Below are 17,581 nucleotides of genomic sequence, written 5' to 3'. Positions count from 1 at the left end.
AAGTGTCATACTTAACTATTTACACTCAGCCATGCAGTATTAATGTATATATTTCCTTTTCCTTTTTGTTGTTTTGTGAAGTACAGGCATTTTTTTGCACACATATTAACTGTTTTCAGTGTTGCTGAGTGTCTTATTACTCTAATTGTACTTAATTTATGTCGCAGTACGGTGGCTGTGAATGGCCAAACAGTTTATGTTTGCCTCCAGAAGAGATGCACTTACTGCAACAGTTTAATCAACACCTCAAGACACCAGGACCCTTTCAGCTGGTAAAGACACATTATAAAACAATGAGTTATGACTCTTAATTCTGATTGGAGGAGTCACGTTTGACACCACTTACCGTTCATATAAAAGGACTATAAATGCGCACATTCTATATTAATGCCCTTGCCAGGTTGCTTTGTTGCTTAGCAACTGGAAAAACCTTCAGTAATGAACTACATGGTGAATGACATTTTCAGTTTACATTTATACATTTTGCAGATGCTTTTATCCAAAGCAACTTGCAGTGCATTCATGCTTTAAATTTTATCAGTATGTGTTCCCTGGGAATCGAACCCTTGATCTTGGCATTGCCATGCTCTACCAGTTGAGCTACAGGAATGAATTTTTTATGGGTCCAATTATTGAATACATGAATTATTATTAATGAATTGGACTGCTTATTGATTGTTGTTGTCTTTTATAATATTGCTGTTGTCACCATTTTATATAAAGCAATAAAATATCCAGTTGAGTTGTGTGTTACAGCTTTATTTTATCGAACTATTTACAAAAACAACATTTAATAAGACCAATATAAATGTGAAGACTCTTTCTATGTAAAATTACCACATATAAAACTGTCCTTTTTGTAATAAATATTTCATTTTATGGTGTGTATGTGCATGGTTGCGCATTGGCAGCTGTATCCTATATCTGCTCCGGATCATCTCCAGCATGATCTAATCCAGAAGTCCCTCAGTGCTCAGGATTATGGATGGAGACCAGCTCTTATGGCCCTACTCCAACAGCTCAGCCTTTACTACACCAGAAGGAATCAGACTGATAGGTAATAACCACAAACATGCTCTCACATTTACACATGCAAACAGATTCACCAGATCATGTCATCAAGTCTTGTTCTCTGTCCAGTGATGAGATGAATTATGTTGCAGGCATGCACAAATTCTGCCAGGGTGCGTAGATCATCTCTTGCAAATAGTTCTGTTTAAGAAATATTGTTTTTTATTCAATCATTCTTCAGTCACGGTGTCCTGTTAAATTGAGCCTTTGGCACTTTGAGTCATTTTCAGTCCAGTCAAAACATTGTTTTTAAAGCCTCCTGCAGTAATTCCCAATCCTCTTGATGTCTCATTTTATTTATCCCTGTTATTTTGTTCATAATATTTTCTCTCTCTTACTATCTGTCTCTGTCAAGAAACTTGAGAAAATGTTGGCTCAGGCAGCCACCTGCATTATGAGACCATTATAGAGTTTGTTGAGGGGCTGTTCTCAACCTTCTTTGTAAAAAAATCATGTGAAATGACTGTGGTTCCAATAATTCCAACAGCATAGAAGACCCTGGACATGAGACAAAACCAGATCCATCAGATTCATTGTCAAGAAAAGGTGAGCACCCAGACAAAGGTTTTGCTTCTTAAGTTATTTTAATGTGAATCAATTGTTGATGTTGCAACATATGAACACATTAATCATAATGTGTTATTAAAATATTTCATTGTGATTAATCACAGATTTTGAAAGCGCTGAAATTTGACTATATATATACTGCTTTTCCTGTCAAAATGCATTTAGTTCCTCCTTTAAGGGATAGTTCACCCAAAAATGAAAATTCTCTCATCATTTACTCACCCTCATGCCATCCCAGATGTGTTTAACTTTCTTTCTTCTGCTTAACAAAAGAGAAGACTAAGTATATTTCAGCTCTGTAGGTCCTCACAATGCAAGTGAATGGGTACAACATTTTTGAATTTCCAACTTACACATAAAGGCAGCATAGAAGTAATCCATATGACTCCAATAGTTAAATCTAAACCTTTAGAAGCGATATGATAAGTGTGGATGAGAAACAGATCATTATTTAAGTCTTTTTTTTTTTTAAGTCTCCTCCCTGACAGTAGGTGGCGATATGCACAAAGAATGCGAATTGCTTAAACAAAAGAAGAATGTGAAAGTGAACGTGGAGGTTGATAGTAAAAAAGGACTTAAATATTGATCAATGCATTCCACAGTATAAAGATAAAACTGCACTAAAATAGCACCAATTCAAATAAAATTAAACATTTCCAAAAGTCTAATTGGGAGATTAACTAATTGAAATATCTAGTCTCCATTAAATGGGCATTAAATCTCTTAAATCCTTATCCTCCACAATATTAATATTGGCTATCTACTTTACTACAGCAATCGTGAAGCCGCAGTTTCATGGGTTACCGCTTTGAACTCCACATGAAAAGTACTTGCAAAGACCGAATTGTTTTTCTTTTAGCGCTGGCACTGTCCATGTAATGATAATTAATCCAAATTGTCTGGAACGCGACGCCAGGGAAGTGCTCATGCTTCACTCCAGCAGGCTTTGGGTTTGTTTTGTACAAAAAAATTACAGTTAAGAGTTCTTTTATTTAAAAAGGTTCCGCTCTATTCCAAACATTGTTAAGCACTCACACAGAGCTGAATTAAACATCAGAATCTAATGTGACAAATAATCCTAGAACATCAAATAAATTATTCTTGAACTGTTCTTAAACTTTCCTAAATGGTTAATAAAATCTGTTAATCAAAATCATCCACTCTCTTTATAATTTCTTCTCCAAGCAAGTGCATTTGTTGCAAAAGGCTGTATTTCATGTATGCATCGTAGGCAACATTCGTAACAGTTTTAACAATGCACAGCGGCCCCTCAGCAAACCAGAGCAGAAAGGAAAAAATATTGGCTTACAGTTTATCACGCGCTGAAACTTTATTTGTACTAAAACCAACTACAATCTGGATTCATGTGTAACGGTGCAACAGTCACATGAAGTCCTCTTTGACACCTGAACTTCTTCAGAACATTGAATCTTCATGACAACTGCGCTAAAAACAAGCTAGACACAGTGCAACAAATGAAGCAGAATGCAGGTGTCTCGAGATGCATTTTTAAATATTGAAGCTCATTTTAACTTGACAGACTGTCTAAAATCCGTCAGTCCTGCACGAGACTTGAATGAAACACCAATGACTCGTCGCAGCAGTCAAAGACATCCGTCTATTGTGTGATTACATCAGAAAACAATTAAAACAGTGCAAACATGTTTGGTGTGAACAGCCCCTGCGGTCTCTTAAAAGTGTATATCTATGTTGCCGTGTCAAGTGCTTTAGTAGGTACTTGTGCTTCGGATCTGCATTTGTCTTCTTATCTGCATTTCTCATAAACTCGTAGTAATGGGGATATTTCCATTTAGTAAAACAGTCACTCATATTGCCAGTGCATTTAAAGGGGCTGTGTTGAATTAGAAAACAAATATTCTCAATTATGTTATCATAGACGTTATCATAGACGTTCAATTTCGATTTTCAATTCAGTATTGTTTTATATAGAATTGTTTAAAGTCTATACAGTATGTAATGCAAGTACATCATAAGTAACTGTAATTAAATTACTAAAAGAGTAATGCCTTAAAATACTTTCTCAAGTAAAAAGTAATTTAATTACAGCAACACTTTACTTTGTACCGCGTTATACCAAACACTGGTTACAAATTTGTAATAACACATTAATAACTATATTTGGTAATTTGTGTACACAACTGATTTGTTTTAACTATTGAATGTGCCATATTCAGGGAGGTGTGTGGATCCTCATCTGAGACAATTGTACACAGACCCTCCAATGGTCCTTATGCCAACGTTTAACCCTTGGGTGAAGGAATATCGAGCTGAGGTTCCATTTGATGTGATCACCATTTGGATCAGACCAGAACCAGTGAGCCCACAATGCCACATTCACCTGGATGAACATCGTGGACCAAAGTCAGTCACTATCCACTACCCATAGAATAACCATTAACACTACATTAACATTACAGCCTTACCATATTAACAATTGTTGTGTCATAAAAATAGTTATTTTCTGAAATAATCACAATTCACAAAATCCTTCTTAAAATTACATTCAAATATTATTATTAATATTATTATTATTATTATTATTATTATTATATAAACATAAGTATTATAATAATTTGGCCATAAAGTAATGATTAAATTTATTGTTGTGTCAAAAATATAATTATTCTATAATTACAATTATATATATATATTATAAATAAAATTGTGATGGCATAAACATAAAGCATTGGGTTATAGCCGAAACACAGATAACTGTAATTTTTGTATATAAAAATGTGTTAAAGTGTAGATTTTTTTGAAGATATAAACTGCAGTGTGTGGGCTATACAGCCATGCAGTGAGTGTTGTAAAACACAGCGCTTTGAGCTGGAAAACAATGAACAAAGAGGCTGCGGTACGGTAGTGCCGTCGCTACTTTTTTCTAGGTAATCAGATCTGCCTAATTTGTCAGCTCAAACTCACTTCAACGTTTGAATGATTTATCAGATTAATTTCTGAATTTGCTTTCCCATGGCAAGTCACACACACACATTCAAAATCCCTGATCCCTGCCTATTAGACTCTGTTACACACTGTAATCTTTAATACCCACAGAGAAAAATAGCTTTCACATATTTTAAGGTGACGGACACATGATTACAGCTCGGACGCTGTGGTATTTTACATTCTTTATCACTTAATTAACAAATGATACATGAGGAAGATTAAAGGTTAAAATGGAGTTTTATTAGATTTTAAGATTAAGTTTTTTTAAGATTGTTTTATATTTTTGACCATTTATGTTACATCTTGCTGATGTTGTGTCAAAAGGTGACACTCACATAAAAATTCCGATCCTAAGAGTATACCTCTATATTCCAATAACAATAAAGCTTTTTACATTTATTATAAATAGTATTATTAGTATTGTTATTATAAAAATAATAAAAGGTTTTTGTGGTGTTTGATGTAACTTTAAATTAAATTGTTAAATAATTTATCATGTTCTATAATTGTTGGTAATAAACAAAAAAGGAGTCTGATTATTACAGTTTAAGCTTATTTACTGTCAATGATAATGACTTATAAAAATAAGTAAATTTACTAATTACTAATTACCCATTTTATCCTCATATAAACTCCATGTGCTGTATAATAATTATGCAAGAATGTTTTTTTAAAACAGTTTTAGACTGAGTGAGGCATGTCACATTGCCCAGATTTAAAAAGGAAAAAAGTGTTCAAAAGTGTTAAAGTATTTGTAAGAACAAAAATACTGAATAAAAAAATTATTTAATATATATATACACTATATTGCTAAAAGTATTCGCTCACCCATCCAAATAATTGAATTCAGGTGTTCCAATCACTTCCATGGCCACAGGTGTATAAAATGAAGCACCTAGGCATGCAGACTGCTTCTACAAACATTTGTGAAAGAATGGGCCTCTCTCAGGAGCTCAGTGAATTCCAGCGTGGTACTGTGATAGGATGCCACCTGTGCAACAAGTCCAGTCGTGAAATTTCCTCGCTACTAAATATTCCACAGTCAACTGTCAGTGGTATTATAACAAAGTGGAAGCGATTGGGAATGACAGCAACTCAGCCACAAAGTGGTAGGCCACGTAAAATGACAGAGCAGGGTCAGCGGATGCTGAGGCGCTTAGTGCGCAGAGGACGCCAACTTTCTGCAGAGTCAATCGCTACAGGCCTCCAAAGTTCATGTGGCCTTCAGATTAGCTCGAGAACAGTGCGTAGAGAGCTTCATGGAATGGGTTTCCATGGCCGAGCAGCTGCATCCAAGCCATACATCACCAAGTGCAATGCAAAGCGTCGGATGCAGTGGTGTAAAGCACACCGCCATTGGACTCTAGAGCAGTGGAGACGCGTTCTCTGGAGTGACGAATCACGCTTCTCCATCTGGCAATCTGATGGACGAGTCTGGGTTTGGCGGTTGCCAGGAGAACGGTACTTGTCTGACTGCATTGTGCCAACTATGAAGTTTGGTGGAGGGGGGATTATGGTGTGGGGTTGTTTTTCAGCAGCTGGGCTTGGCCCCTTAGTTCCAGTGAAAGGAACTCTGAATGCTTCAGCATACCAAGAGATTTTGGACAATTCCATGCTCCCAATTTTGTGGGAACAGTTTGGGGATGGCCTCTTCCTGTTCCAACATGACTGCGCACCAGTGCACAAAGCAAGATCCATAAAGACATGGATGAGCGAGTTTGGTGTGGAAGAACTTGACTGGTCTGCACAGAGTCCTGACCTCAACCCGATAGAGCACCTTTGGGATGAATTAGAGCGAAGACTGCGAGCCAGGCCTTCTCATCCAACATCAGTGTCTGACCTCACAAATGCGCTTCTGGAAGAATGGTCAAAGATTCCCATAAACACACTCCTAAACCTTGTGGAAAGCCTTCCCAGAAGAGTTGAAGCTGTTATAGCTGCAAAGGGTGGGCCGACATCATATTAAACCCTATGGATTAAGAATGGGATGTCACTTAATTTCATATGTATCTAAAGGCAGGTGAGCGAATACTTTTGGCAATATAGTGTATATATATATACAGTATATAAAATTTTTTTTTTTTTTTTTTTGCACTGTAGAAAGCAAAGACTTTACTGATCTGGCTGAAAGCAGTCTGGGCTGTCTCATTTCTCAAGGTTTGGTGAATGCACAGCCTTATTTCACCATAACAGAGGGGTCACATGTTGACTTGGACCCAGTTTTAATCCACAGTAATCCTGCTCCCCCTGTCACAACATCAATAACCCCAAAAGTGAAGTGTGTGTGTGTGTTTGTGTCAGTTTGTGCAAATACACTGCCTGACACAAAAAAAAGTCACTGTTTGGATTTAAATAAGCAGATACTTAAGAGCCTATGATTGGATCATTTTTGCAGTGATTAACATGCTTCAGCTGGCAACATTTCTTTTAACCCTAAATGATGCAGTGTGTAGCTTCTCATTTCTTAAACAACCATGTCAGAAGACATATCCCGTGGTCATGGAAAAGATGTTACTGTGTTTCAGAAGGAGCAAATTATTGGCCTGCATCAAGCAAATAAAAACAACTAAGGAGATTGCTGAAATCACTGGAACTGGGTTAAGAACTGTCCAACGCTATTAAAACCTAGAAGGATAGTGGTGAACCGTCAGCTTTGCAGAAGAAATTTGGTCGGAAAAAAATCTTGAATGATCGTGATGAAGTCGCTTGGTGAAGTCACATCGTAAAAAATCAACAGTAGAACTCACAGCTATGTTTAATAGTGAAAATGTGAGCATTTCCGCATGCACAATGTGATGAAAATTTACAGGATTGGGATTAAACAGCTGTGTGGCCACAAGAAAGCCACTTGTTAGTGAGGCTAATCAGAAAAAACAACTTGAAAAAATGAGTTGCTTCAATTGGTCAGGCCTAGGCTCAGCAACGTTATGCGGCAATAACATGAAGTCAGCTGACTACCTGAATGTACTGAATGACCAGGTTATCCCATCAATGGATTTTTTCTTCCCTGATGGCACGGGAATATTCCAGGATGAAAATGCCAAGATTTGTCAGGCTCAAATTGTGAAAGAGTGGTTTAGGGAGCATGACGAATCATTTTCACACATGAATGACCACCACAGAGTCCTGACCTTAACCCCATTGAAAGCCTTGGAATGTGCAGGAGAAGACTTTATGGAGTGGTTTGACTCTCCCGTCATCAATACAAGATCTCGGGCAAAAATTAATGCAATAAATGTTGTGACATTGCATAAGGTTGTCGAAACAATGCCACAATGAATGAATGCACGCCATAATCAAAGCTAAAGGCGACCCAACGAAATATTAAAGTTTGCAATTTTTTTTGGCCAGGCAGTGTATATGATTTGGTACACTGTGTTCCTTTGAACTTCTCTCTGTTTCCGTTAGGATGGCAAACTACCCTGTTGGCCTGGGCAACAACAGAATCAACATTCTGGTGATGGACGAATCAGAGGCTGAGCCCGTCATCATGACGATATACACTCTGCACATATACCGCGAAAGCAGGCCCAGCTTGCCAATGTTTGACGAGTATGTGATGTGCAGCTTTGTACAGGTACGCAGGACAAATGCCCCAAATACACACATGCACTCACTTTCTCTCACAAGGTCCTCCCCAAAACTCAGCAGGCATCTCTTTCTTGGAATGCTTATGAAGATGTTTTGCCTTATTTTAAGCCTTGGAGGACCTGTGGATGTTTTATATTTAAAGGCAGTAAAGTTTCTTTTTATCTTTTTTCAAAATCTGTTTTAAAGCTCAGACAAAATTCAGTTTTTTATGTTCTTAATTTCTCTCTCTCATTCACTCACTCACTCACTCACTCACTCACTCACTCACACACTCACCACACACACACACATCCTGCACTTTCTTGTGGATGTTCAAGTTTCAGTGCAAGCCATTAGCACTGATCATAGACTCACAGATATACTGGAACTCAGTGAGTTTTGTCACATGTCAGAGATGCTTTCTGCCTCTCTGTCTCTTTCTCTGGAATGATAAATTAATGGCCTCCCACTATGTGAATGTGTGAGGAATAAACATAGTTTTTCTTGTCAGTGTTACACTGCTGGTGTGGAACCATCAGTCTAGCGTGAGTGTATCCTGCGGTCGAGGACTCATTTTGGTCTGCGTTCTTTGATGCTTATAAGGATTGCAAAAGATCCTTCCTTTCAAATGACATTCCTTCATTCATTCCTCTATCCCTGGAGAAGCTGGGGAGGGAAAGTGGGCTGGATATCGAGCATTTTATCACGTTTCCCTTCGAATACAAATCAAACGGTTGTCTGTGGCATTATTTACCACGAACCAAACAAGTTCATAACTCATTGCTTAGTAAATTAGGGACAGGGCCAAGAACTATAAACAGTATCACTAGTAGTTGCTCACTTGATTCACAAAGCAGATTTTGCTGAGGAGTAACCAATTACAAAAATGTTTAAAGATAATGATAGATAGACAGACAGACAGAGAGACAGACAGATAGACAGATAGACAGTCAATCAGTCTGTGGGATTTTTGATCACCCGTTACAAGAAAACCATAAGTCCCATCAGTTAAAAAAGCTACAGCATACTAAATCAGAACAGTCTGGATTTTGGAAAAACCCTTATGAGCCCTAATATGTTGGCTTTTTCAAGCTAATATAATTAGATTATCACTTCCTTCCAGTGTATCTCATTAATATCCACATGGTATTTCCTGTCCTTATCCAACGCAAGACAAATACAAGCCCTAAGGCCGATTAATCATCCTCTATTTTACAACCATCCTTCTGGAAAACTTTTAAGCTCTGTTCCGAAACCTGAGCTGCCAACCTAGACAGCATTTTAAGGCATCATAGTCACACTCCCAACTTGAAGGCTGTTCCAAACCAATACCTACCATAATCTAACACTGTGTGCTAATTAGACGTGACATGATAAAGCAATAAAGGCTTAAAGCAACATGCAGCATCAAACCCAAGTTGGAATCAACTGTGGATCCAGGTAATTCACAGCGAGGCAGCTTGCAATGTTTAGTAACAGAACTATTATCTGCTTATGTGCTCTTTTTTCTTTCTTATCAAGTTTTCAATATTTGAAAAGCATTTGCAAATGTATCAAATGTAAAATGTAAATGTGCTTTTTGATAAACTGTTCTCATGCAAAACCATAATAGTTGGGGAATGCCTTTATTTGATGAAATCTCTCCGTCTTTAACTCACCACTTGCATAGAGTAACTGACAGATGATTAGACTATCGGCGTGTGACAGAACATGGTAAATTTCTCTCTTTTCTTTAACCATTCTCTCACTCCCCCACTCTGCTGGTCCTTTAGACTGTATAAGAACGCCTGTCTTCGCTGTCTCCGCTTAAATCTGAGTTGACATATGGCTCATGATGGAACGGGGTTTGAGTAGGAAACTTTTTTTCAGAGCAGAAGCCGCAATGAGGTTTTGTAGATCTGGCGCTTTTCCTCCTGCATTTGATGGGTCTGTTTCACACCTCAAATCGACATTCAGAAATAACTGATTGGAGATTGGATTGTTGGCATATGTTCTTTTGATTATGTGTAGAATTTATATTTATGAACTCCCGAGAGACTGCTATGTTGTCCATTTTTGTGTGTCTATCTCTTCTCTTTCTTTTGGATTCTCTGTCCGTCTCTTTCTCTCTCGCCAAAACACAGAGGGTGGTCTTGGAAAACAGTCTGAAAGACTAATTCTTTCCAACTGCATCATGTGCGCATCTTTTTAGCCACAATCCTCTGCAGCTAAGTCTCAGAGACCACTTTTCATCACCATATGCAAACACAATCATACATACAGACACATAGTGGACTTCTACCAAGCACTCACAGAACCGCACAATGTCACAGTTACAAACAGAATCTATATTAATTCCGTTTCGTTTAGGAATATTTCACATAAATTTAAATTCTGTCATTATTTATTCACCATCAGGTCGTGCCAAACCCATATGACTTTCTTGTCATTTTTGGAGCTTGACAGCCTTAGTCCCCTTTTACTTTCATTATACAGAATAGTGCGGCAAGAATATAATAAAAACAAAATCACCCTTTTTCATCACATTTCGATGTACTTATTCCATTGAAACATATTTTGACACTTTTCCTGAACATCTCCATGGTCTTCCATAGCCTGAATGCTGTGGAAAACATTAGTGCAGAAGAAACAGGTGGCAAGGTGACAGCACAGAAGAATTCTTTTGAAGCTACAGCATGTTGACGTCTATGCCCTTCTCCTCCTCTCAACACTCTTTCTGTTTGCCATTAGGACCCTCAGCATCCATCAAAGCTCTGAGGAGGCAAGCAATCATCTCTGTTTTCCTCTTTGACAACAAAACAACCAGAGCAATTAGATTAGCATATGTGATTGGACTAATGACTTAAATGTGAACCTCAGGTGGTGGTGCATTAGTTAATGCATTAGGTATCATGGTCTAAAAATGAACAATATATTTTTACAGCATTTATTAATCTTGGTTCATGTTAATTTATAAAAATACAATTATTTCATGTTCATAATCCATATATATATATATATATATTTCTATATGTTGAAAAAAACATTAATCAAGATTAATAAGTGCTAAAAAGTACTGTTCCTTGTTAGTTCATGTTAGCTTATGTTAATAATACAACCTTATTGTAAAGTGATATCATTCTTTATCGCAGTCAACACATTTATCTAACTTCACATTCAACATTACAACAGGTCTCTGGGTTTGAATACGGGCACAATAATCACATATTGGCACATATTTAACAAGACAGTCTTAATGGATAATTTGTTTATTAATCAAATCTAGATGGGATTCAAAGGACATTCATTTGCTGTTACATATTAATTTTCTTTCTTTCCAAGAAGAAAGCAAAGAGGCACTTAATACATGATTGCATTTAAATTAAATTATGTATTTAGATGCAGTTTGAACAAATTCAAATTTAAAATTGTGTTCATGCCAAAAAATCCAGAGATTAATTACTAACTACTAACAATCAATCTGTTGTTAGCGCAACTTATAATACAACAAAAATACTGAAAAAAAGGCACGTACATCCAAAACAATTGTGGAGGAATCGCACACCTAGAAAACTCCCATAGACAGGATATGACTTAGTAACATTAAGTACAGTTAAATAAGTAAATAAGTACTGTCTATGGGAGCTTTCTAGATGTACACTTCTTTTATTTACTTTTAAACTTTTAATATATCCCACTTGTTCTTAAAACTTGACTTCAAACTCCACCAAAGAAAACACAGACCGTGATCTGATTTATGGTATGTGAGCATGTTGCTTCAGTTCATTTGACTCCCTAAAACCACCTGGACTCTCTTCCTATAGGAAGTGCTCAATGAGAGTGCTCTCTTTTCATGTTTTGCTTTTTGTTGAATGTAAAGTTGAAATGTTGTCATATTCCAATTTCTTTTAAAAATGTTAAAGCATACAATAGTTTTTGATTGTTTAGCACAAAAAAACACGCTTCTCGCGTGAACACGTGCCACTGTGAACATGCAACAGATGTCAAGATTTTTACCGCATAATTTGTGTTGTTTCCTACCAAAACCTGTCGTATGCCTTCATTAGATGTTAAATATTATGATAGGAGATGCATGGACTACGTTTATGATACTTTTGGGCCCTTTTTAAATTGATATTCCGGGTTCAATACAAGTCAAGCTCAGTTAACAGCATTTTTGGCATAATGTTGATTTCCACAAAAAAATTATTTGGACTCGTCCCTCCTTTATTGAAATATCTCAATAAAAGTATGGCACTTAAATAGCCAGTCCATAAAAGTTATTTTTAATATTACAACTTCACAGTCATGACAACAAAACACTGTAATTCTGGTACTGGACATAACTTTACAGAGATAAGTATAGTTTAGTAAGTTTAATAAGCGATTTTATCCACAAAAATCATGTTAACATGTAAAATGATACTGCCTTGTGCCTAAACTTGTAAAACTATGTGCATTTTATTATTTTAGTATTTTGGACTGGCCCCATTAACTTCCATTTAAGTGTCTTACTGTTACTGTTTTTTTTTAATAAACAAGAGGCAAGTCCATTATGCCACAAATCCTGTTGATTGAGCTTAACTTGTAGTGAACTCTGAAAATTCCTTTAAGCTTCAAAGTGTGTCTCTATCAACAGCTACTGTATTGAAAAGAAGGTCTGCAATATCCATTAAAACATCTCTTTTTGTGTTCCGCAAAAGAGAATGTCACATGACAGTGAGTAAATTATGACAGAATTTTCATTTTTAGGTGAACTATCCCTTTAAGTGTCTGTCTATAAATGCTCTGTGACCGTTAGTTCACCTACTAATGAAGCCCCAAAACTCAAAGATGTTACTTAACCATGTTTTGGTTCCCTTTTCCGCATAACCTGGCAGTCGGTATGGTGATAGAGAGTAAAGCGCTTATTTCCTCACGTTGTCGGGAGCATTTAATCTGAAGTGCCCCAGCTTGGAGGATCCCCCACCCAGAGCCCCCAGTCCTCTGTAAAGAAAAGTGCCACTGTTTGAGAGTTATCGGTTTGCAACGGAGCGCTGTGTCTGTCCACGCACATCTGGAGCTAGCTAACTAACTCACTATAAAGAGTGAATGGCCACTATGACCAACTATACTGGCCTTATTAGCACTGGACTGAGTTAGCACTAGGGAGGGGAAATGCCAATTTGACACGGTGTGTCACATTCACTCAACTTATATTTGATACAGCTGTGTCTTGCTGCAGATCTGATTATGGAAGATGTTTTCTATTTCTGTCACCCCAGCTGTTGGTTATATGCAGGCTAGCTTAGCTGAAAATTGACCATGCAAACCATAGAGTCGCTAAAATACCTTTTTTTACTAGAGTTATAGGGGTAGTTGACATGAAATACTTTTGGGGAGTTGACAATTCCTGTGGTTTGACATATTTTATTCCATCTAAAAACTATTTTAAACAGCATTTTGTTTTTTCTTTTATTATTATGTATGCTGCTAATTGAGATACTACATGGAATATTTGTACTTTTGGTGATTGATTTGTCACCGCAAGACCGAAAAGAGCTAGTGAAGGCAAAAAGTTGACTAAAAATTATTCTAGGCTTAAAAGGATTGCAGTCACAGCAGCTAAAATGTACACTTTACCTTACATTCATTTAAATATATATATGCTTTTGCTTTGTTAATCCTCGATACTCAGAACAAACTTTGTCATTTTTGCTAATCCTTTATATATCTATCTTTTCATGTTATTTGTCTTAAGTTTCAATCAGGTGTTGTTAAAATGGTTCAGTTGGGGTGATTGATGGAGGTGGAAGGAGATAAGAGAGAGTTCTTGTTCCCTCCTTGACCCAATACTCTCTTTCTGTCTTTCACTCTACTTTCCTCTGCATCACAGACACATACCAGGTCTTGGGACCTTTTTTTTTTTTTTTTGCTCCATCAGGATCCGGGGTGGAATTTAAGTGATTATGTAGCAGCCCATGTGCGCACATGATCGGGAGCTCTGCTTTTGAAGTCTGTCAGATCAGACTCACTCACACAAGGATTAACCTCTTACAGCACTGCTGGGGTCACAGCAGGCCACAGGACAGTGAATGCACACACCACCAATGCACTTTCCATGAATTATGCTCTTATAATGTGTGCTATGTGTACTTTATGACTTCTGTGCATGTGAGGTAGGGAAAGCAGGAGTTTGGGCCAGGGATAATTCAGAGAACAAGCCTCCTCTCTGTTTAGTCATTTACATCTGGTATCTGATAGATGAGCCAGGACTTTTAAATCGAGGAGAAAGGGAACATTTTAACTTTTTTACACTTACCTTGCCAGCACTGTCTGTTCTCCCCATTTTGCAGGTTTCCCTTGATTTAGCTTTTTGTCACTTGGTTTCCCTACCATTCTTTCTTTTTTGTTCGGCGACCAAACTGGGTCATCCGCCTTAAGCATTTTGCCACTTCAATACAGGATTTTTCTCCATCTCTGTGTGTAGTGTGTATTAGAAAAATGTAATATATATAATGTCTGCTGCCATCAGTTAAAGTTCTTGATCCGTGAATGTAATCCCTGTCCTTTTTCCCCTCTTTCTCGTATCCAGGAAAAACTTTCATTACACAGATTCCGCATCTTACCAGAAATTCGAACCTGTGTGGTCATTTCTGGATTCTGAGTGCTGGTTGTCATTATTAAATTTTTTCGCAGTCTGGCCACTTTCTGCTTCATGCCTTACAGTTATCTCATAACATCTTTTTCTTGACTACTTATTAGATTGGACTGCCAAGAGTAAAGCCATTTTTACATAAGATTTGATTAGGCTTTTTTTCATTTATTTTTTTATTCTTTGTATTTCCAAGATAAGTTGATGCCACTTGCGGAGTTGGACATTTAACATAATGAGGTCATGTGATAAACTAATGTTTTGATTGTTTATCAAATTGCATACTGTCAAAGTCTTTAAAAAAAAAAAAAAAAAAAATGAAGGATGGATACTAGATACACTCACTTAGCACTTTATTGGGAACATATGGTCCTAATAAAGTGCCAGACATGGTCTTCGCTGTTGTAGCCCATCCGCCTCAAGGTTCGACATGTTGTGCATTCTGAGATGCTATTCTGCTCACTACAATTGTACAGAGTGGTTATCTGAGCCTTTCTGTCAGCAGATTTGCCGCTCAATGGATGTTTTTTGTTTTCGGGACCAATCTGAGTAAAATCTAGAGCAGGGCTATTCAACTTCATCAACACGTGGGCCAGTTGGGAAAAATCTTTGGTGCATGTGGGCCAAGGATATTTTAACATAAAGCTATCATATATATAATCAGATATCGTGTTATAGTAGGTCTATATTATTTGTTTACTATATAAATAAAACGTCTGTGTTCATAGATTTAACTTTTTGTTTTCACGAGAACATTTTTCAAACAGAAAATTCTGAAAAAAAACCCAGATAGCTAAAAAGTGCTTTCAAAATTGGTCCATAACAGAGAGAGTAATTAAGACTGATAATAAAAATTGTATCAAACAGCAACAGTGAAGTTTGTTATTGTTGGTGAAGTTGCATCCAACATTACCCAAATGTAAGTTTGATATATATGCAATGATTTAAAATTTTGTCTTTTCATATCAAATGTTTTCTTGACCAAATTAATGAACAGAACTTTTCTGTTTGTCCGAACTCTCACGCTTATCAGTCGTCCATGATTTTAGTTCTTTAACAATAACCTTTTTTCTTCTGTTATTTTTACAGATGTTACATTGATGACATATTTCTTATATTTAATGGTAGTGATGCAGAATTGTTCTCTTTTCGAGACTAGTTGAATTCCCTGCATGTAAACATCAAGTTCTGTCTTGAATCTATAAACTCTATAAACTTTTATTGGTTTTACTTGAGAACAGAACACTTTCCACTTCACTCTATGTAAAATCTACTGACAAAAACAGTGTTTTGCATGCAAAGAGTTTCCACACAAGATATTTGAAATGCAGTATACCTTATAGCAGTTTAGAGAATTTTAAGTGCCAAGCCAAAGTCTTGTACAACCAATTTATTCAAAGACAATATCCAAGAAAGTGGTTAGATACAGCCTTGGAGAGAGCTCGTACTGCTGATCTTTCTGCTAAGAGGGTACCAAAGAACAATCATTCTTCACGCATTATTCCACAGCATACAGTCCTATTAGTGCTAAAGTGAAGGATATAGTTAAAAAATATTGGCATATGTTAACAGTTGTTAATGTAGGCAAGGTCAGATCTATTTACTAACTAGCATCTTCGTGTTCATTCTGGAGGCCGAACCATCAGGGACTGACTGGTTCATGCTGATTGTAACACAACAACAGTTGGATGAGATAAGACTCTGGAAGGTCCAAATGTTTTTTGTTCCTTGCAGACATTGTCATTCTTGTCACAACTAAAAAAAGATTAACACTTTTATTAGTTTTGTTACCAAAAAGCAATATAGAATTACTAATTTTATTACTTGTAGTAATTTCTAGTTACAACAGAACAACCTCTACTAATGTTGTTTACTTTTTGACTTGTCCGTGTGGCTTGCAGTACATTGGCAAAACCAATATACAACTCTGCACCCACATTAATGAACATCATAGTTCCATCTACAGAGATGACCCAAAATCTCTGGTTGCCAGACATTTTAAGGAAGCCAGTCACCCTGTCCACACTCTCTGTTTGTGGCATTGATAGAGTTACCTTGTCTCTCAGGTACTCGAATCTGGAACAAAGATAATTGCAGTGTGAAAGTTGATGGATTTTTCTAGTTACAACAGAACAACCTCTTGGCCTTAATGAGACCTTAAATCTTTCCTGTTTTCTGTAGGTGTCATTCCAATCCACCTTTTGTTGTTGCTGTTGTGTATACAATGGATTACTCCACCTATGTGGGCGGTACTTGTGTATCATTCATTTATTGGTTAAGTGATTAACTAGTCTCTTGTTATACCTGATCATTATCCATTGTCTCCAGTCAGTGTCTGCAATCAATGTTGCGCCCGATTTGTGTGTGTGTGTGTGTGTGTGTGTATATATATATATATATATGCTATCTACATTGAAGATGTTAGCAGATAGTCCATAATGGACTGAAACTTTTGCTTTTTACATTTACATAGCATTTTTTATTTATTTATAAACTAAATATTCACTTATTTGGTTGTGCCGCTTTGTACACTTTTGTTACTATACATGGTAAATCTACAATAAAAAATGTTTCTCAATGGATCTTGGACTTTGAACCCAAATGTTTCCTTTTTTTTTTTTGTGCAACTTTATGGCCTGGTGTGCGGATTCCTTTTTGCGTTCTTTAATCTTCCCATTCCGTCAAAATGACGGATAATGATCATTTGTAGTGTATCCTCCATGCTCTTGCACAAGACACTGTAGAAACATTGGGAAGTGGCACAACATGCATCTAGCTCAAGTTTACATAGGA

General features: G+C 36.8%; 1 protein-coding gene across 1 annotated transcript in view; it reads left to right on the top strand.

Moving 5' to 3' along the window:
- The window catches only part of LOC127435480 (cadherin-like and PC-esterase domain-containing protein 1), a 72,622-nt gene that overhangs the window by 34,760 nt on the left and 20,281 nt on the right, over positions 1-17,581 (top strand). The window contains exons 10-14 of the mRNA XM_051689019.1: positions 168-272; positions 912-1,057; positions 1,559-1,617; positions 3,834-4,020; positions 8,014-8,182. Of these exons, the coding sequence (XP_051544979.1) occupies positions 168-272; positions 912-1,057; positions 1,559-1,617; positions 3,834-4,020; positions 8,014-8,182 (666 nt within the window). The remainder of the gene's footprint in view (positions 1-167; positions 273-911; positions 1,058-1,558; positions 1,618-3,833; positions 4,021-8,013; positions 8,183-17,581) is intronic.

Source organism: Myxocyprinus asiaticus, chromosome 45, assembly GCF_019703515.2.
Source record: "Myxocyprinus asiaticus isolate MX2 ecotype Aquarium Trade chromosome 45, UBuf_Myxa_2, whole genome shotgun sequence".
Taxonomy (NCBI): Eukaryota; Metazoa; Chordata; class Actinopteri; order Cypriniformes; family Catostomidae; genus Myxocyprinus; species Myxocyprinus asiaticus.
The sequence above is the reverse complement of the archived record's forward strand: the minus strand, read 5'-3'. Positions and strand labels throughout refer to the sequence as shown.